General features: G+C 35.8%; 1 protein-coding gene across 9 annotated transcripts in view; it reads left to right on the top strand.

Moving 5' to 3' along the window:
• The window catches only part of LOC100609532 (protein eyes shut homolog), a 2,075,858-nt gene that overhangs the window by 402,530 nt on the left and 1,655,027 nt on the right, over nucleotides 1-18,301 (top strand). For all 9 annotated transcript variants that reach the window (XM_063813139.1, XM_054685918.2, XM_054685923.2 and 6 more), the window contains one exon: nucleotides 1,830-1,944. In XM_063813139.1, coding sequence (XP_063669209.1) covers nucleotides 1,830-1,944 — 115 coding nt within the window. The remainder of the gene's footprint in view (nucleotides 1-1,829; nucleotides 1,945-18,301) is intronic.

Below are 18,301 nucleotides of genomic sequence, written 5' to 3'. Positions count from 1 at the left end.
TTTTATCATCCAGGTATTAAGCCTAGTACACATTAGTCCTCCGCCTTTGGGTCAAACCTCTCTGAGCCACACATTGCAGATAGTATTTGGGGGGTCTCTTACCTAGTGTGTACTGAGAGTAGAAAATCTTTGGCCTTTTTTTTTTTTTGGATCAATAAAACTTGCTCTGTTTAGAAACACTTTCTCAGAGTTGCTGCTGCCCAGTGTTCATCCAACACCATTTGGATCTGATTCTTCTTAGTGGCTAAATATTGGTTCTTCAATTCATAGACCTGATCCTGTTCTTTGGAAACTGCAATACAAAGTAAGCCCAAATGTCACATGTGTCTTTAACTGCTCTTGGTCAATTCAGTCCATTCCAACTCAAAAGGAAAATTGAAACTCATCAACTTTTAGGATGTGCTAAAGCTCTTCTCTTCTTCTCTATGCTATTACATGCTCATCCTCAATAGGAAGCGATGCTACCTCTCATTAAGTTGGTATTTGGAGTGATTTCTGGATATCTAGCCAGCCCCTCAGAATGAGAGACGTAAAGTAAATATATCTTACTATCTGTGGAGTGGTAGAGTAAAATACATAAAGGTCTTCATCTATGGAATAGCAGAGTATAATAATGCACTTAAAGTTAGGACAAACTTAATTTTATTAACCACTCTAAAATTTGTAAGTAATATGGCCAAAGCAACTAATGTAATTTCTATGGGTATGTTTCCTCATTTATAAAAGTGATAAATAATAATATATTTCACAACTTACAAGAATTGAATGAGAACTTAAGAAAATTGTGTAAAGGTAATTAGCCTAGTGGCTGGCATATGATGGGTGCTGAAAAAAAGTGGATGATTATTTCTGATATGAATGGAGAAATAATTTAATTCTGTAAGATGAAAATGCAAAGCTGTATGCCTCAAACTATAGGAAAGGTAAATTACTACAGCATTTTATTGATGCTATTTCAGTGAAATTTTGCCAACATGGCCTTTGATCCCTTTTATGAAATTATTTTGTGTTCTTATAACAGATTTAAAATAATAAATGCATAGTTAAATTCACTTCATTAATAAATCAGCTTCTACCAACTTAAAGTCATGAGAAGTCATATTTTTGGTCTTAAAATATTTGGTGTTTACATTAGAAAAAACATTCTTTCATTTGGGGTCCCATTTATTTCATAATAGAAGGTTTACTAAATATGATTTAAGGCACAGGACTGTTTCCTACAAATTAATTAGAAGTGAGGGCAGTAGAAGCCAGAACACCAGTGTGTGTTCTTTAGCAACTTATAGATTGCAGTTAATGAAATACAGTAGACTGGAATATAGATTGTTTGAAAAACAATTTTAAAAATGACAACTAACAAACAGAAGTCCTATAAGTAGCCCAACTATAACTAGACCATTATCATCCACTGGCAGTCTATCCTGTCTCAAATTCATGTAGTCATCATTAACTCCTGCTAGCACATCATCAGTATGTACTGGCTCTACTAAACATTAAAAAATCACATTTGTCATGTTTTTTCTTCATATTCCACTAGTTTTCCAAAACATATACTGTATTGTTAAGTATCAGTTTAGGCCAAAGTTTATTTTATTCTTAAATTCCCAAAAGAGATCATTAAGAGCATACATTGAAAATTTAGTTTACTGTAATTCTTTCCAAATACATAAATAGGAGCTTTTTGGCTAAGATCACAGGTATGTATAAAAAAATGATTAATAGTACCATATAATTTAAACAAAGCCTTATTCCTTTTGGAATAATGTTAATAGGCTTTTCTGAAAACATTTAAATTATAATTTTTCTAATTTACACTGATGTATTTACAGCTGTATATCAGGATTTACTGAAAAAAACTGTGAGAAAGCAATTGACCACTGTAGACTGCTGAGCATCAACTGTCTGAATGAAGAATGGTGTTTCAATATAATTGGAAGATTCAAAGTAAGTAATTTAATACATGGCAACATAATTTAGCCCTTCAAAATACAATAGACTCAGTTAGTCTATATTTCAAATGCTCTTATTAATCTTAGCCAGAGAAATATATCCTTATATCTATATTTAAATGTGAGTTATGTAAAGCTTAGCAATAGGGGTTTTAATTTATAAGAATTATGTTGGGAGGGAATTAATAAATGTTCTAGGAGGTGTTTTTATTATAAAGTAAGTATAAAGCTAATTGAGGCCTGGTGATATACTTCTTAGTATATAAAACCCCAGTTACTAATACTTTAAGCTCTTTAACTAGATGAGAAATAAAATCAGTCTAGTGGTTGATTGTTAGGGTCCATAAAATATGCTTTTTTAGTGAATAGTTTTGGAAATTACTTTACAAATACAATATATCTGTACTACACATGGTAAGGGATATTCCACAACCTAGCAATGTTACTTGTAGGTGTGTCTATTAGAGAAATTATCAGGTATTTACTGAGAGACCTACACAGGAATTATCACTTCAAATCTGAAACTAAACCTGGTAAATAAGAGAACGGACAATTTCATCATGGTGTAGTCTTACAATGGAATTATAAAAACTAGTTAAAATGAATAGACAATAGCTATATGTATTAATACTTACAAATATCAAAATATTGAATTTTAAAATTTTATAAACTTGAGGATTACACACACCAGCTTTATTTGAAAGGCAAACTATAGGGAGGTAGATGGGAGAATGAAATCAGGGAGAGTACAAAGGGAACTTCCAATGTTTCCGCAAAGCTTTTTTTTTTCAGAAAATAATTTTTTTGAGAAATAAGGCAAGGAAAATAAATACAACATGAAGATAGAATAAATAAAATGGTATGGTTTTGATAAGCATTCCTCATTACTATTCATTGGAACGCTATAAAAATTAAAAAGTAGAACTAACAAGTTAAATATGGCAAAATCCCAGGATTCATTATAACTTTTTAGAAACCAATAGTGCTTCTGTAATATGGCAACAACTAATTAAGACATGACACTAAAAATTAATACTATAAAAGTGAAATAAAGTATGATTATAATTGTATCAAAACACTTCAGAAAACATTTAACAAAATGTGGCTAATATCTCTATGCTGAAAACTAAAAAAAAGATTAGAGGGAAATGGAATATGCCCTATAAATAAAGTTATAAAATATTTATGAATTAGAAAAATTAATATTTTATGATGTCCTTTCTTCTTACTGATATTAACAAATGTTTTGTAGAAATGGGTAAGCTGATTATAAAACTGATATGAAACATCAAAGGACTTCAAATAGCTAAGCAATCAAAAATAACATCAAATCTGAAGGATTTTACCAACCTGATTTCAGGAGTTACTTTCAAGCTAGAGTATCAAGGCAATGTGGTACTAGCATGTGATGCTTAATACTGAGGGTCAACTTGATTGGATTCAAGGATGTCAAGTATTGACCCTGGGTGTGTCTGTGAGGGTGTTGTCAAAGGAGATTAACATTTGAGTTGGTGGGCTGGGGAAGGGAGACCCACCCTTAGTCTAGGTGGGCACCATCTAATCATCTGCCATCACAGCCAAAATGTAAAGCAGGCAGAAAAACATAAATAGGCTAGACAGGCTTAGCCTCCCAGCCTACATCTTTCTTCTGTGCTGGATACTTCCTGCTGTCGAACATTGGACTCCAAGTTCTTTGCTTTGGGACTCAGACTGGCTTCCTTGCTCCTCAGCTTGCAGACAGCCTACTGTGGGACCCTGTGATAGTATGAGTTAATACTCCTTAATAAACTCCCCTTTTCGTATAAATCTATCCTATTAGTTCTGTCCCTCTAGAGAACCCTGACTAATACATAGCATAAGGATGAACTAGAAGATCACACACACACACACACACACACACACATACACACACACACACACACACACACACAGAGGAAAGGAGACTTCAAAGATAGATCCACAGGGAAATTTCTGTTGAATTCTCTCAAAAACACCAAGGTAATTTAACTAACAAAGGAACATCTTATCAAAACACACGTGGAAAAAAAGTGAGTCCATATCCCCTACGTCAAACCACACAATAATTAATTTGACATGAAGCATAAACCTGAGAGTTAAAGAGAAATTTATAAAACTTCTTGAGAATAAAATGGAGCAAAAAAAAAAAAAAAACACCAAAGGATGAGGTTCTTCATGACCATGTATTAGACTAAACTTTGTTAGACAGGGCACAAATTAATTGGTTTATTGAACTTAATTAAATTTAAAAACTTCTGTGCATCAAAATAATTTTTAAAAAGACAACAATAACCAGTGATTACCCACCTAAATTTACATTAGAAATAAACATAATCATAATAGAGGTATGTACTGTTCACATGAGATAATATGAAATAAAATGTCTTTATTGAAACAAAATGATGGAAAAAATTGAGAGAAATACTAACCAGAAACCAGTTGATGCCTACCTTACTTTTATGTAAAACAGACCTTAAAACTTAAAATCAGAAATCATAAAATTCTGATTTTTAAAATTCTTAAAATTAAGAAATTAATAAATCCTCTTTCACGGTGGGGTGTATTTGTTTCTTCATGAAAAACTATGTGTGAGTTATATTGTTAATTTTTAAAGGGAAAGAACAAATAAAATTAGAAAATATATTGTATAGATAATCTTTAGATATAAATGAAAATAAAGGTAAATACACATTTTAAATGTTCAAACTGTCTCAAATTTTTAAATTTAATTTTATTTTGCTTTAAGTTCTGGGATAGATGTACTGAATGTAAACGTTCGTTACATTGGTATACATGTAGTATGGTGGTTTGCTGCACCTATCAACCCGTCATATAGGTTTTAAGCCCCACATGCATTAGGTATTTGTCCTAATACACTCCCTCTCCTTCTCGCCACTCTGCCTAACAGGCCTTGGTGTGTGATATTTCCCTCCCTATCTCCATGTGTTCACACTGTTCAGCTCCCACTTATGAGTGAGAACATGTGGTGTTTGCTTTTCTGTTCCTATGTTGCTTTGCTGAGGATGATGGTTTCCAGCTTCATCCACATCTCTGCAAAGGACATGAACTCATTCTTTTTTATACTGCATAATATTCCATGGTGTATATGTGCCACAGTTTCTTTATCCAGCCTATCATTGATGGGCATTTGGGTTGGTCCCAAGTCTTTGCTGTTGTAAATAGTGCTGCAATAAACATACGTGTGCATGCGTCTTTATAGTAGAATGATTTATAATCATTTGGGTATATACTCAGTAATGGGATTGCTGGGTCAAATGGTATTTCTAGTTCTATATCCTTGAGGAATCACCACACTGTCTTCCACAATGGTTGAACTAATTTACACTCCCACCAAAAGTGTAAATGCGTTCCTATTTCTCCGCATCCTCAACGGCATCTATTATTTCCACGTTTTAATGATCATCATTCTAACTGGCATGAGATGGTATCTCGTTGTGGTTTGGATTTGCATTTCTCTAATGACCAGTGATGATGAGCTTTTTTTTTATATGTTTGCTGGCTGCATAAATGACTTCTTTTGATGGGTGTCTGTTGATAAACTTTGCCCATTTTTTGATAAGGTTGTTTTTTTCTTGTAAATTTGTTTAACTTCCTTGTAGATTCTAGATATTAGCCCTTTGTCAGATGGATAGTTTGCAAAATTTTTCTCCCATTCTGTAGGTTGCCTGTTCACTCTGAGGACAGTTTCTTTTGCTGAGCAGAAGCTCTTCATTTTGATTAGATCCCATTTGTCAATTTTGGCTTTTGTTGCAATTGCTTTTGGTGTTTTAGTCATGAAGTACTTGCCCATGCCTATGTCCTGAATGGTATTGCCTAGGTTTTCTTCTAGGGTTTTTATGGTTTTAAATTTTACATTTAAGTCTTTAATCCACCTTTAGTTAATTTTTGTATAAGGTGTAAGGAAGAGGTCCAGTTTCAGTTTTCCACATATGGCTAGCCAGTTTTCCCAAAACCATTTATTAAATAGGGAATTCTTTCCCCATTGCTTGTTTTTGTCATGTTTGTCAAAGCTCAGATGCTTGTAGATGTGTGTTGTTACTTCTGAAACCTTTGTTGTGTTCCATTGGTCTATATATATATTTTGGTACCAGTACCATGCTGTTTTGGTTACTGTGTAGCCTTGAAGTATAGTTTGAAGTTAGGTAGCATGATGCCTCCAGCTTTGTTCTTTTTGCTTAGGACTGCCTTGGAAATATGGCCTTTTTTTCGTTGCATATGAAATTTAAAGTATTTTTTTCTAGTTCTCTGAAGAAAGTCGATGGAAGATTGATGGGGATAGCATTGAATCTATAAATTTCTTCGGGCAGTATGGCCATTGTCACAATATTGATTCTTCCTGTCCATGAGCATGGAATGATTTTTTCCATTTGTTTGTGTCATCTCTTATTTCCTTGAGCAGTGGTTTGTAGTTCTCCTTGAAGAGGTCCTTCACATCTCTTGTAAGTTGTATTCCTAGGTATTTTATTCTCTTTGTAGCAATTCTCAATGGGAGTTCACTCATAATTTGCCTCTCTGCTTGTCTGTTAGTGGTGTATAGGAATGCTTGTGATTTTTGCACATTGATATTGTATCCTGAGACTTTGCTGAAGTTGCATATCAGCTTAAGGAGTTGTTGGGCTGAGACGATGGGGTTTTCTAAATATACAATCATGTATTCTGCAAACAGACACAATTTGACTTTCTCTCTTCCTATTTGAATACCCTTTATTTCTTTCTCTTGCTTGATTGCTCTAGCCAGAACTTCCAACATTATGTTGAACAGGAGTGGTGAGAGAGGGCATCCTTGTCTTGTGTCGGTTTTCAAAGGGAATGCTTTCAGCTTTTGCCCATTCAGTATGATATTGGCTATGGGTTCGTCATAAATAGCCCTTATTATTTTGATATATGTTCCACCAACACCTAGTTTATTGAGAGTTTTTAGCATGAAGCGGTGTTGAATTTTGTCGAAGGCCTTTTCTGCATCTATTGAGATAATCATGTGGTTTTTGTCATTGGTTCTGTTTGTGTGATGGATTATGTTTATTGATTTGCATATGTTGAACTATCTTTGCATCCCAGGGATAAAGCCAAATTGGTCGTGGTGGATAAGCTTTTTGATGTACTGCTGGATTCCATTTGCCAGTATTTTATTGAGGATTTTCACATCGAAGTTCATCAGTGATATTGGCCTGAAATTTTATTTTCTCATGGTGTCTCTTCCAGGTTTTGGAATCAGGATGATGCTGGACTCATAAAATGAGTTAGGGAGGAGTCCCTCTCTTTTTTTTCTGTTTTATTTTATTTATTTATTTTTTTCTTGTTTATCTTTTTTATTATTGTACATTAAGTTCTGGGGTACATGTGCAGAATGTGCAGGTTTGTTACATAGGTATACATGTGACATGGTGTTTTGCTGCACCCATCAAACTGTCATCTACATTATATATTTCTCCTAATGTTATCCCTCCACTAGTCCCCCACCCCCTGACAGGCCCCGGTGTGTGATGTTCCCCTCCCTGTCTCCATGTGTTCTCATTGTTCATCTCCCACTTATGAGTGAGAACATGTGGTGTTCGGTATTATGTTCCTGTGTTAGTTTGCTGAGAATGATGGTTTCCATCTTCATTCATGTCCCTGCAAAGAACATTAACTCATCCTTTTTTATGAATGCATAGTATTCCATGGTGTATATTTGCCACATTTTCTTTATCCAGTCTATCATTGATGGGCATTTGGGTTGGTTCCAAGTCTTTGCTATTGTGAACAGTGCCACAATAAACTTTTGTGTGCATGTGTCTTTATAGTAGAATGAATTATAATCCTTTGGATATATACCCAGTAATGGGATTGCTGGGTCAAATGGTATTTCTAATTCCAGATCCTTGGGGAATTGCCACACTGTCTTCTACAATGATTGAACTAATTTACACTCCCACCAAGAGTGTAAAAGCGTTCCTATTTCTCCACATCCTCTCCAGCATCTGTTGATTCCTGACATTTAAAATCGTCATTATAACTGCCATGAGATGGTATCTCATTGTGGTTTTGATTTGCATTTCTCTAATGACCAGTGATGATGAGCTTTTTTTCATATGTTTGTTGACTGCATAAATGTCTTCTTTTGGAGAAGTGCCTGTTCATATCCTTCACCCACTTTTTGATGAGGTTGATTGTTTTTGTCTTGTAAATTTGTTTAAGTTCTTTGTAGATTCTGGATATTAGCCCTTTGTCAGATGGATAGATTGCAGAATTTTTCTCCCATTCTGCAGGTTGCCTGTTCACTCTGATGATAGTTTCCTTTGCTGTGCAGAAGCTCTTTAGTTTAATTAGATTGCATTTGTCTATCTATTGTTTAGAATAGTTTCAGAAGGAATGGTCCCAGCTCCTCTTTGTACCTCTGATAGAATTCAGCTGTGAATTCATCTGGTCCTTGGCTTTTTTTGGTTGGTAGGGTATTAATTAATGCCTCAATTTCAGAACTTTTTATTGGTCTATTCACGATTTGACTTCTTCGTGGTTTAGTTACGGATTTTCTTCCTCCTGGGAGGATGTATGTGTCCAGGAATTTATCCATTTCTTCTAGATTTTCTAGTTTTTGTTTTGTTTTGTTTTGTTTTGTTTTTGCATAGAGGTGTTTATAGTATTCTCTGTTGGTAGTTTTTATTTCTGTGGGATCGGTGTTGATATCCCCTTTATCATTTTTTATTGTGTCTATTTGATTTTTCTCTCTTTTCTCCTTTTTTAGTCTGGCTAGTGGTCTATCTATTTTTTTAATCTTTTCAAAAGAACAGCTCCTTGATTCAATGATTTTTTGAAGGGTTTTTCGTGCCTCTATCTCCTTCGGTTCTGCTCTGATCTTAGTTATTTCTTGTCTTCTGCTAGCTTTTGAATTTGTTTGCTCTTGCTTCTCTATTTCTTTTAATTGTGATGTTAGGGTGTCAATTTTAGATCTTTCCTGCTTTCTGATGTGGGCATTTGGTGCTATAACTTTCCCTGTAAATACTGCTTTAGCTCTGTCCCAGAGATTCTGGTACGTTGTCTGTTTTCATTGGTTTCAAAGAACTTTGTTATTTCTGCCTTATTTTTGTTACTTACCCAAGAGTCATTGAGGAGCAAGTTGTTCAGTTTCCACAAAATTGTGTGGTTTTGAGTAACTTTCTTAATCCTGAGTTCTAATTTGATTAAACTGTGGTCTAAGAGGCTGTTTTTTTACATTTGCATCCATTCTTTTGCATTTGTTGAGGAGTGTTTTACTTCCAATTATGTGGTTGATTTTAGAGTAAGTGCTATGTGATGCTGATAAAAATGTATATTCTGTTGATTTGATGTGGACAGTTCTGTAGATATCTATTAGGGCTGCTTGGTCCAGAGGTGAGTTCAAGTCCTGAATATCCTCGTTAATTTTCTGTCTCATTGATCTGTCGAATATTGACAGTGGAGTGTTAAAAAGTCTCCCACTATTACTGTGAGGGAGTCTACGTCTCTTTGTAGGCCTCTAAGAATTTATTTTTATGAATCTGGGCACTTTTGTATTGGGTGCATATATATTTAGGATAATTAGCTCTTCTTGTTGCATTGATCCCTTTACCATTATGTAATGCCCTTCTTTGTCTTTTTTGACATTTCTTGGTTTAACGTCTGTTTTATCAGAGACTAGGACTGCAACCCCTGCTTTTTTTGCTTTCCATTTGTTGGTAAATAGTCCTCCATCTCTTTATTTTGAGCCTATACGTGTCTTTGCGTATGAGATGGGTCTTCTGAATACAGCGCACCAGTGGGTCTTGACTCTATCCAACTTGCCATTCTGTGTCTTTGAATTGGGGCATTTAGCCCATTTACATTTAATGTTAATATTGGTATGTGTGAATTTGATCCTGTCATTATGATGCTAGCTGGTCATTTTGCACATTAGTTGATGCAGTTTCTTCTTAGTTTCATTGTTCTTTATATTTTGGTATGTTTTTGCAGTGGCTGGTATCAGTTTTTCCTTTCTATATTTAGTACTTCCTTCAGGAGTCCTTGTAAGGCAAGCCTGGTGGTCACAAAATCCTTCAACGTTTGCTCGTCTGTAAAGGATTTTATTTCTCCTTCACTTATGAAACTTAGTTTGGCTGGATATGAAATTCTGGTTTGCAAAATCTTTTCTTTAAGAATGTTGACTATTGGGCACCACTCTTTTCTGGCTTGTAGGGTTTGTGCAGAGAGACCCACTGTTAATCTGATGGGCTACCCTTTGTAGGTAACCTGAACTTTCTCTCTGGCTGCCCTTAACATTTTTTCCTTTGTTTCAACCTTGGAGAATCTGAGAATTGTTTGTCTTGGGGTTGTTCTTCTCAAGGAGTATCTTAGTGGCATTCTCTGTATTTCTGGATTTGAATGCTGGCCTGTCTTGCTAGGTTGGGGAAGTTCTCCTGGATAATATCCTGAAGTGTTTTCCAACTTGCTTCCATTCTCCCCATGACTTTAAGGGACCCCAGTCAATCATATCTTTGGTCTTCCCATATGGTCCCATATTTCTTTGAGGCTTTGTTCGTTCTTTTTCATTCTTTTTGTTGTAATCTTGTCTTCATGCTTTATTTCATTAAGTTGATCTTCAATCTCTGATATCCTTTCTTCTGCTTGAGCAACTCAGCTATTGATACTTGTGTATGCTTCACAAAGTTCTCATGCTGTGTTTTTCAGCTCCATCCGGTCATTTATGTTCTTCTCTAAACTGGTTATTCTAGTTAGCAATTCCTGTAACCTTTTGTCAAGGTTCTTAGCTTCCTTGCGTTGCTTCCTTTAGCTCAGAGGAGTTTGTTATTACCCACTTTCTGAAGCCTACTTCTGTCAGTTCATCAAACTCATTCTCTGTCCAGTTTTGTGCCCTTGCTGGAGAGGAGCTGTGATCATTTGGAGGAGAAGAAGCATTCTGGTTTTTGGAATTTTCAGCATTTTTTTGCTGGTTTTTCCTCATCTCCATGGATTTATCTACCTTTGACCTTTGAGGCTGATGACCTTTTGATGGGGTTTCTGTGTGTGGGGGTCCTTTTTATTGACTTTGATGTTATTGCTTGCTGTTTGTTGGTTTTTCTTCTGATGGTCAGGCCCCTCTTCTGCAGGTCTGCTGCAGTTTGCTGGAGGTCCACTGCAGACCCTGTTTGCTTGGGTATCACCAGCAGAGGCTGAAGAACAGAAAAGATTGCTGCCTGTTCCCTCCTCTGGAAGCTTCGTCCCAGAGGGGCACCCACCAGATGCCAGCCAGAGCTCTCCCATACGAGGTGTCTGTCGACCTCTGTTGGGAGGTCTCTCACAGTCAGGAGGCACAGGGGTCAGGGAACCCACTTGAGGAGGCGGTCTATCCCTTAGCAGAGCTGGAGCGCTGTGCTGGGAGATCCACTGCTCTTTTCAGAGCTGACAGGCAGGAATGCTTAAGTCCACTGAAGCTGCGCCCACAGCCGCCCCTTCCCCCAGGTTCTCTGTCCTAGGGAGGTGGGAGTTTTATTTATAATCCCCTGACTGGGGCAGCTGCCTTTCTTTCGGAGATGCCCTACGAAGTGAAGAGGAATCTAGCAAGACAGTCTGGCTATAGCAGCTTTGCTGTGCTGTGATGCGTTCCGCCCAGTCTTTAGAAGGGTCACGGGAAAGTCTCCTACTCAAGCCTCAGTAAAGGCGGATACCCCATCCCCACCAAGTTTGATGATCCCAGGTCGACTTCAGACTGCTGTGATGGCAGTGAGAATTTCAAGCCAGTGGTTCTTAGCTTGCTGGGCTTAAGGGAGTGGGACCCGCTGAGCCAGACCGCTTTGCTCCCTGGCTTCAGCCCGCTTTCCAGGGGAGTAAATGGTTCTCTCTCACTGGAGTTCCAGGTATCAGTGGGGTACGAAAAAAAAAAAAAAAAACTCCGCAGGTAGCTCAGTGTCTGCCCCAACAGCCTCCCAGTTTTGTGCTTGAAACCCAGGGCCCGGGGAATGTAGACACACGAGGGAATCTCCTGGTCTGCGGATTGCAAAAACCATGGGAAAAGTGTAGTATCTGGGCCAGATAGCCCAGTCCCGCATGGCACAAACCCTCATGGCTTCCCTTAGCTAGGGTAGGGAGGTCCCTGACCCCTTATGTAAACTCACACTTCCTAGGTGAGGCAATGCCCCACCCTGCTTCTGCTCACCCTTGGTGGGCCGCACTCACTGCCTAAGCAGTCTCAATGAGATGAACAGGGTACCTCAGTTGGAAATACAGAAATCAGAAATCACCTGCCTTCTGTGTTAGTCTTGCTGAGAGCTGCAGAGTGGAGCTGTTCCTATTCAGCCATCTTACTACAGTTGGTAATCCAAACTGTCAAAAAATTAATGAAATATTATTTAAGGCACTATGAAGATATCATTTGATATTTTCATATCACAGAACATAAAAGCATACGCAGTTTATATTTCTGTATCACAAAGGAAAATTGAGACAGTATGTTCACATGTATCCAGGGAAAATATGACTTGTAATAAGTCCACTGAATGGCAATTTAGCAGTATGTGCCTGAAATTTTTCAACCGGTAATAATTCAGTATCTAGAAATATCTAAAGTAAATTTAAAAGATTATATAAAACATGCATATAAAATGTTCATTATAATATTATTTATTGTAAAGGAAAATTAATCAAATTAAACAACAAGAATATTAAAAATTATAGTGTATCCATATAATAAAAGATGAATCCATTTGGCCTTGTTTTTGAAGGTTATTAATCACATTGAAAATGCTCAAGTTAAAATGTTTTGTGAAAAGCATCTGTATCATTCTATTATTTGGTTTTAGATATTTGTATGTATTTATCCACTTGTAAAAAAATAATTTTTATGTATTTTCTGAGGTGCTGAAAATGTTAGAAGTCATTCCAGGACTGCTCCCTCAGAAATTGATTTTACCTCCCAGAGTGGTATAGACACTAGAAAATATTATATATCGGGAGCAGAGGCTTTCCCAAGCAGCAGAAAGCATAAGGGAGGGGAGCCATTTAGATGGCAAAAGGTGATGTGGTATTTGATGTCATCCATCCCCATTCTCATTTAGCATTTAACATGAAATTTTCTTAGCATATTTGATTTGGTTTGATGGAAACATTAAAATTTCCAGAGCCTGTGACCTACCTGGCCCAGGGATAAATTGAAACAGACAGGGACACCGAAGCAAGGATCCAAAGAGAAACATGGGGAAGAATGCATTTGGAATTCACAGAGTGGCTCTGTTAGTATGAGGATTTAACTTAAGACCAAGTTTAATCAGAGTTTTGATGGCCAGTTGGGCCAGGATGAAATTTGTATTTGTGCAGATGTGTATTAAATAAGCTATAAGAAAATAAACCAACAAATTTAATAGTGGTTTACTCTTGTTAATGGGATTAGACTAAAATTAAAAAGAGAACAAAAATGTTTCTTTTTTAATATGCATTTAATGAAATTTTATGAAGAATAAAGCATTCTTCATAGTAACATTAAGATTAGGAAGCTGATATTAATAAAATAGGCTGGAAAATATGAGGAGATAAAAAAACCCTGTAGGTCAGAACCTTATTAATTCTAAGTCATGCTCTTCATTATGAGTTAAATTTCTCTATTTTCAATTCATTTTCTTTATAATTGAAGTGGCATAAGGATGGCGAACTTCCTCATTGAAATTGTGGTGAGGAATATCTAATCAAGCACATTCACAATGTCAATTGCATTCTCAATATTAATAATATAAATGGCCTCAATGATAAAACAATTGTTGCTTTACAATTGAGGGTGTTAGGTTTCTAATCACCATCACATATGTATAAACTATTGAAGAGATTAAGAGCTCATGGCAAAAAAAATCCTATAGTTATTTTCATGTTTATATAAATAAATGGCATCCAATACATTTAAAAATGTTTGATATTATGCATATTATAATTGTAAAATACAGGTACTATGCAATTAAATACTATTTATTATGCCTTACCGCAATGATTCAGGCATTCTTTTCCTTAGAGTTTCAGTAATTTACTGACACATTTATTTTCATTTATTTTATTTTAATACATATAGTTAGAAATGCACTTTCTGGTTTGTGTCTATTCAAATATTGTATAACTTCCTAATGTTATGACTTAAAGTTATCGAGTGTTGTTTGTTATATCAAAGAAAATAGCATCGGAGCTTTATACAAAGCTCCTTTGATTCTCTTCTTTTGCAACTGGCTCAGAAGTGTATATATAAGAATTCGGTTTATGTTTTATCTTATTTTTTTTAAATCTCCTATAAGGCGTCATTAGAGAACAAAGAAAAAAACACAAAATTTAAAACTAATCTACTTTAACTTCACCATCTGCTTTATTTCTGTCTTCTATTTCTATCCTCCAGTTAAATCATTTTTGCTTTTTTTTTTTTTTTACAATTATCCTCAACAAGAGTGACTTATGTAAACTCACGCTGGAAGAAGTAAAGCTCGAATTAGAATTCCATATGAGTACAATTTGCATTCGGGTAGGATTAAAAGTTTTAAATTTTAGTTGCAACAATTGAAAATCTAAAGAAAATCTCTCTCTGTCTCTGTCTTTCTCTCTCATTCTGTCTGTCCCTCTCTCCTTGTCCCCACTTCCCCCATTACACACACACACACACACACACACAGAGAGAGAGAGAGAGAGAGAGGAATTTGAAGGCTCACATAATTAAACTTTGCAGAGAGGAAAGCAGGTAAGCTTTTAACCAGAGGCTCAATATTATCATACTTCTCCTGGTTTGCTCTACAATAACATCGATATCATCCTGGAAGTTCCCATAAGAACTCAGGCATATTCCTGCTTGAGGCCTTTTTTGTGAGCATTTACACCCAAATTTTCACCCACATTTATTATTCATCAGTTTCTTCATTCTGTGCAGGTATTTTCTCAAATGTTACATCCTCGGTTTGTCCTTCTGTAGAAACCCAATCTAAAATGTTATATACAGTCCTCCCTAGGTATCCGTGGAGTGTTGGTACTAGGGACCTCCACCCACTTGGATACTTCATGGATGCTCCAGTCTCTTATATAAAAGGACATAGTGTTTTCATATAACCAGTCTACATCCTCCCGTATACTTCACATTATCTATAGATTACTTGTAATACCTAACACAAAGTAAATGCTATGTTGTTATACTGTATTTTGAAAGGGATAATGACAAGAAAAAGGAGTCTGTGTGTTTCATACAGAGGCCACCATCATTTGTCTTAAAAAATATTTTCAGCCACAGTTGGTTGAATCCATGGATGCAGAACTCATGGAGAAGGAGAGCCAGCCACACTCCCATACTCTCATCCAGCCCATATGTGTCATCTCCACTTTCTGTGGTTTTTTTTTTTCTTGACAATTATTGCCATCTGGCTTCCCAGTTTACAACATAGTTCTTCAAACATTATTTTTATTGACTAGAAGACTAGATTAGGCTGAAATGTAATCTCTATGAAGAAAGATATATTTGTTTCTTTGTATGGTACTAACTTTCTTCCAGGGAAGGCAGAAAAATTGCCCTAAAGGCAAATTATGCCAAATGTAGTTGGTGGAACCCTATTTGGAGGGACTCCCTTATAGGAAGTGCGCAGACTATAGAAACTGACCAGGAGAACTCTTTCTTAGTAATGAGATAGTCAGAGCTAATTTGACCAAGCCTGGAAAGCCAGATTACATTTTATAGCAATACATAGAACATGGGAAAAGATGCATTTGTTGAAAGGTGGGAAAAATTAAGTGATGCATAAAAAAACATTTGCATTATGGTTTTATGTAAAAAAATATAAAAGTCGGTCAAAGAAAGAAGCGTTACAGCCAGGCCTGTAATCCAAACTAACAAGGAGACTGAGATAGAAGGATGGCTTGAGGCCAGGAGTTCGAGACCAGCCTGGAATACATCATGAGATGCAATTTCTATTTTTTTTTTAATTAGTGTGATCTGGTGGCACGCATCCATAGTCCTGGCTACTTGGGAAGCTGGAGTAGGATAATCACTTTGAGCCCAGGAATTAAGACTGCAGTGAGCTATGGTTGTGCTACTGCACTTCATCCTGGGGTAATAGAGTAAGATCCTGTTTCAAAAAAAAAAAGAAAGAAAGAGAGAGAAAGAAATAGAAAGGAAAGAAAGAAAGAAAGAAAGAAAGAAAGAAAGAAAGAAAAAAAGAAAGAAATGGAGGGAGGGAAAGAAAGAAAGAAGAGGCATTGGGTAAGCTAAGTATGTTATGACACTCAAAATATTAGTATTCAAATATACACAAAATTGCAAAATCTGAAATTCATGCTATGCTGATCTACTAAAGCCTGAATTAAACAGAAATACTGTGACCATCTATCACCTTACCAATTACATTTTAATCTGTGAAAGATACCTTCTGATTGTACCCCAAACCAAATAAACATACCAATATATTCATTATTTATCAGTCTTCGCAGACAGTTTCTTCACACTTAGGGACTGGGTTGTCAGTGCCATAATTTGTGCTGAGAGTCGCAGACATCTTTGAAAAGGAATAGTTAGAGTCAGAATCAGGAATATCCCTGAAGGAACCAAGTGTGATTTTGCCCCTTAGGTAATATGTGGCAATGTCTAAAGACATTTTTAGTTGTCACAAGTAGAGATCAGGGCTGCTACTGGTGTTTGGCTATAGAAGCCAAGTTGCTGCTAAGGATCCTACAGTGCACAGGAGAGTTTCCTACAATAAAGCAATATTGAGTCCAAAATGCCAATATCGTTGTGGTTGAAAAATTCTTCCTTAGAGGAAGTTTAGGTTGCAGAAAATGGAAAATAGTAAGAAAAAAGGAAAGATCAAATGCATACAACTTTATGAAAGTTAGAGAACCCCAGACTTACAAAAGAAAAACTGTTTCAGACTAGCAGACCGTAATAACAGGAGATAGATTCCAGATTGGGAAATCTTTTTCTGGTTCATGTGGGCATTGCGTCTGACAGTTAGATGCACATAATTGGTTAGGACAAATTGTTTTCTTGTTATTTTCTTGCTTTGTTGGAACAGACTAAGCACTTTTGGTTCAGAATGAGATATATATATATAAATATATATATAAAATATATATAATATATATAAATATATATAATATTTATATAGTATATATAAATATATATATATTTATATAATATATAAATATATATATAATATTTATATAATATATATAAATATATATATACACACACACACACACACTGCTTGGTCACAAATGTGTGTGTATATATATATATATGTACTGCTTGGTCACAAACTTTGCTTTTCAGTTCTTCCTTCTGAAATGCTTGCTTACATTAAATTTGCTTGATTTTTTCCTCTATGTATATTATTAGTCATGTAGGTGAAAAATTTGAAAGAGTTTTGTTAAGTAGAATGAACTTGTGTGATAATAACAGAGAGCTTGCTCTACTTCATTTTTAAGAAAACGGGGAGAAAGAGGTAGGATCCCAGATGTATTAAGCATAAAATAACAAAATCAAATAGCCACTGAATTGCTCTGATGTAGCTTCAATAATACCATACGATCATGATCCATTTCATTCATGTCCTGGTCTATGCCTTACATCTCCTCTCATCTCTCTCTTTCATGGACATATTTCTCAATGGCTCTCTGAAAGAACTTCATTAACTGAGTAGTTTATCCTGTACTTGTACTGACTCTTGGGAGGGAAGTTGGCTTATGCTTAAAGTACTACTTGAAAGAGAGCAGCATCCTCAAACTAGCTGTTCACTTTTAAATATTGTTCATGTGCATGTGTTACTGTTTTTCTAGTTCTATGATGTATTTTAATAATTTAAATTACTCTCATATTTTAAATAAGCAAACAACAATGTGCTTTTACTTGGAAGAATTTTTTCAAATAACGTAAGAAGCATCTTTCACAGGATTCATGTTTAAGTCATTCTCAAATGGTTTTATTGCCATAAAATTGTTAGTCATTCAAAGTGGTAGAAACTTTATTTTTGGTCAACCATAAATAGTATTATCTGGGGCCTTTTGGCTTGTCCTTTCCTAGGCAGCAAACAATAATAAAGCTTCAGATGTGTTCAACTGAGAAGATTAATAGAAATCAAAGTTACCACATAACTTCCATTATGTGTGAAGGATTTGATGTACAGGAAATTTACCAGTATCTTAATAGATCTAGGACAAAAATAAAAATTAACATTGGTTTTTCTGTGTCCCTACCCAAATCTCATCTTGACTTGTAGTTCCCATAATCCCCATGTGTTATGGGAGGGAACCAGTAGGAGGTAATTGAATCATGGGGGCGGTTTCCCCCATGCTGCTGTTCTTGTGATAGTGAGTGAGTTCTCACAAGATCTGATGGTTTTTTT

The sequence above is a fragment of the Pan troglodytes genome, chromosome 5 (genome assembly GCF_028858775.2).
Source record: "Pan troglodytes isolate AG18354 chromosome 5, NHGRI_mPanTro3-v2.0_pri, whole genome shotgun sequence".
Classification (NCBI taxonomy): Eukaryota; Metazoa; Chordata; class Mammalia; order Primates; family Hominidae; genus Pan; species Pan troglodytes.
Note: the sequence above shows the minus strand (reverse complement) of the source record. Positions and strands in the feature narration are given on the sequence as shown.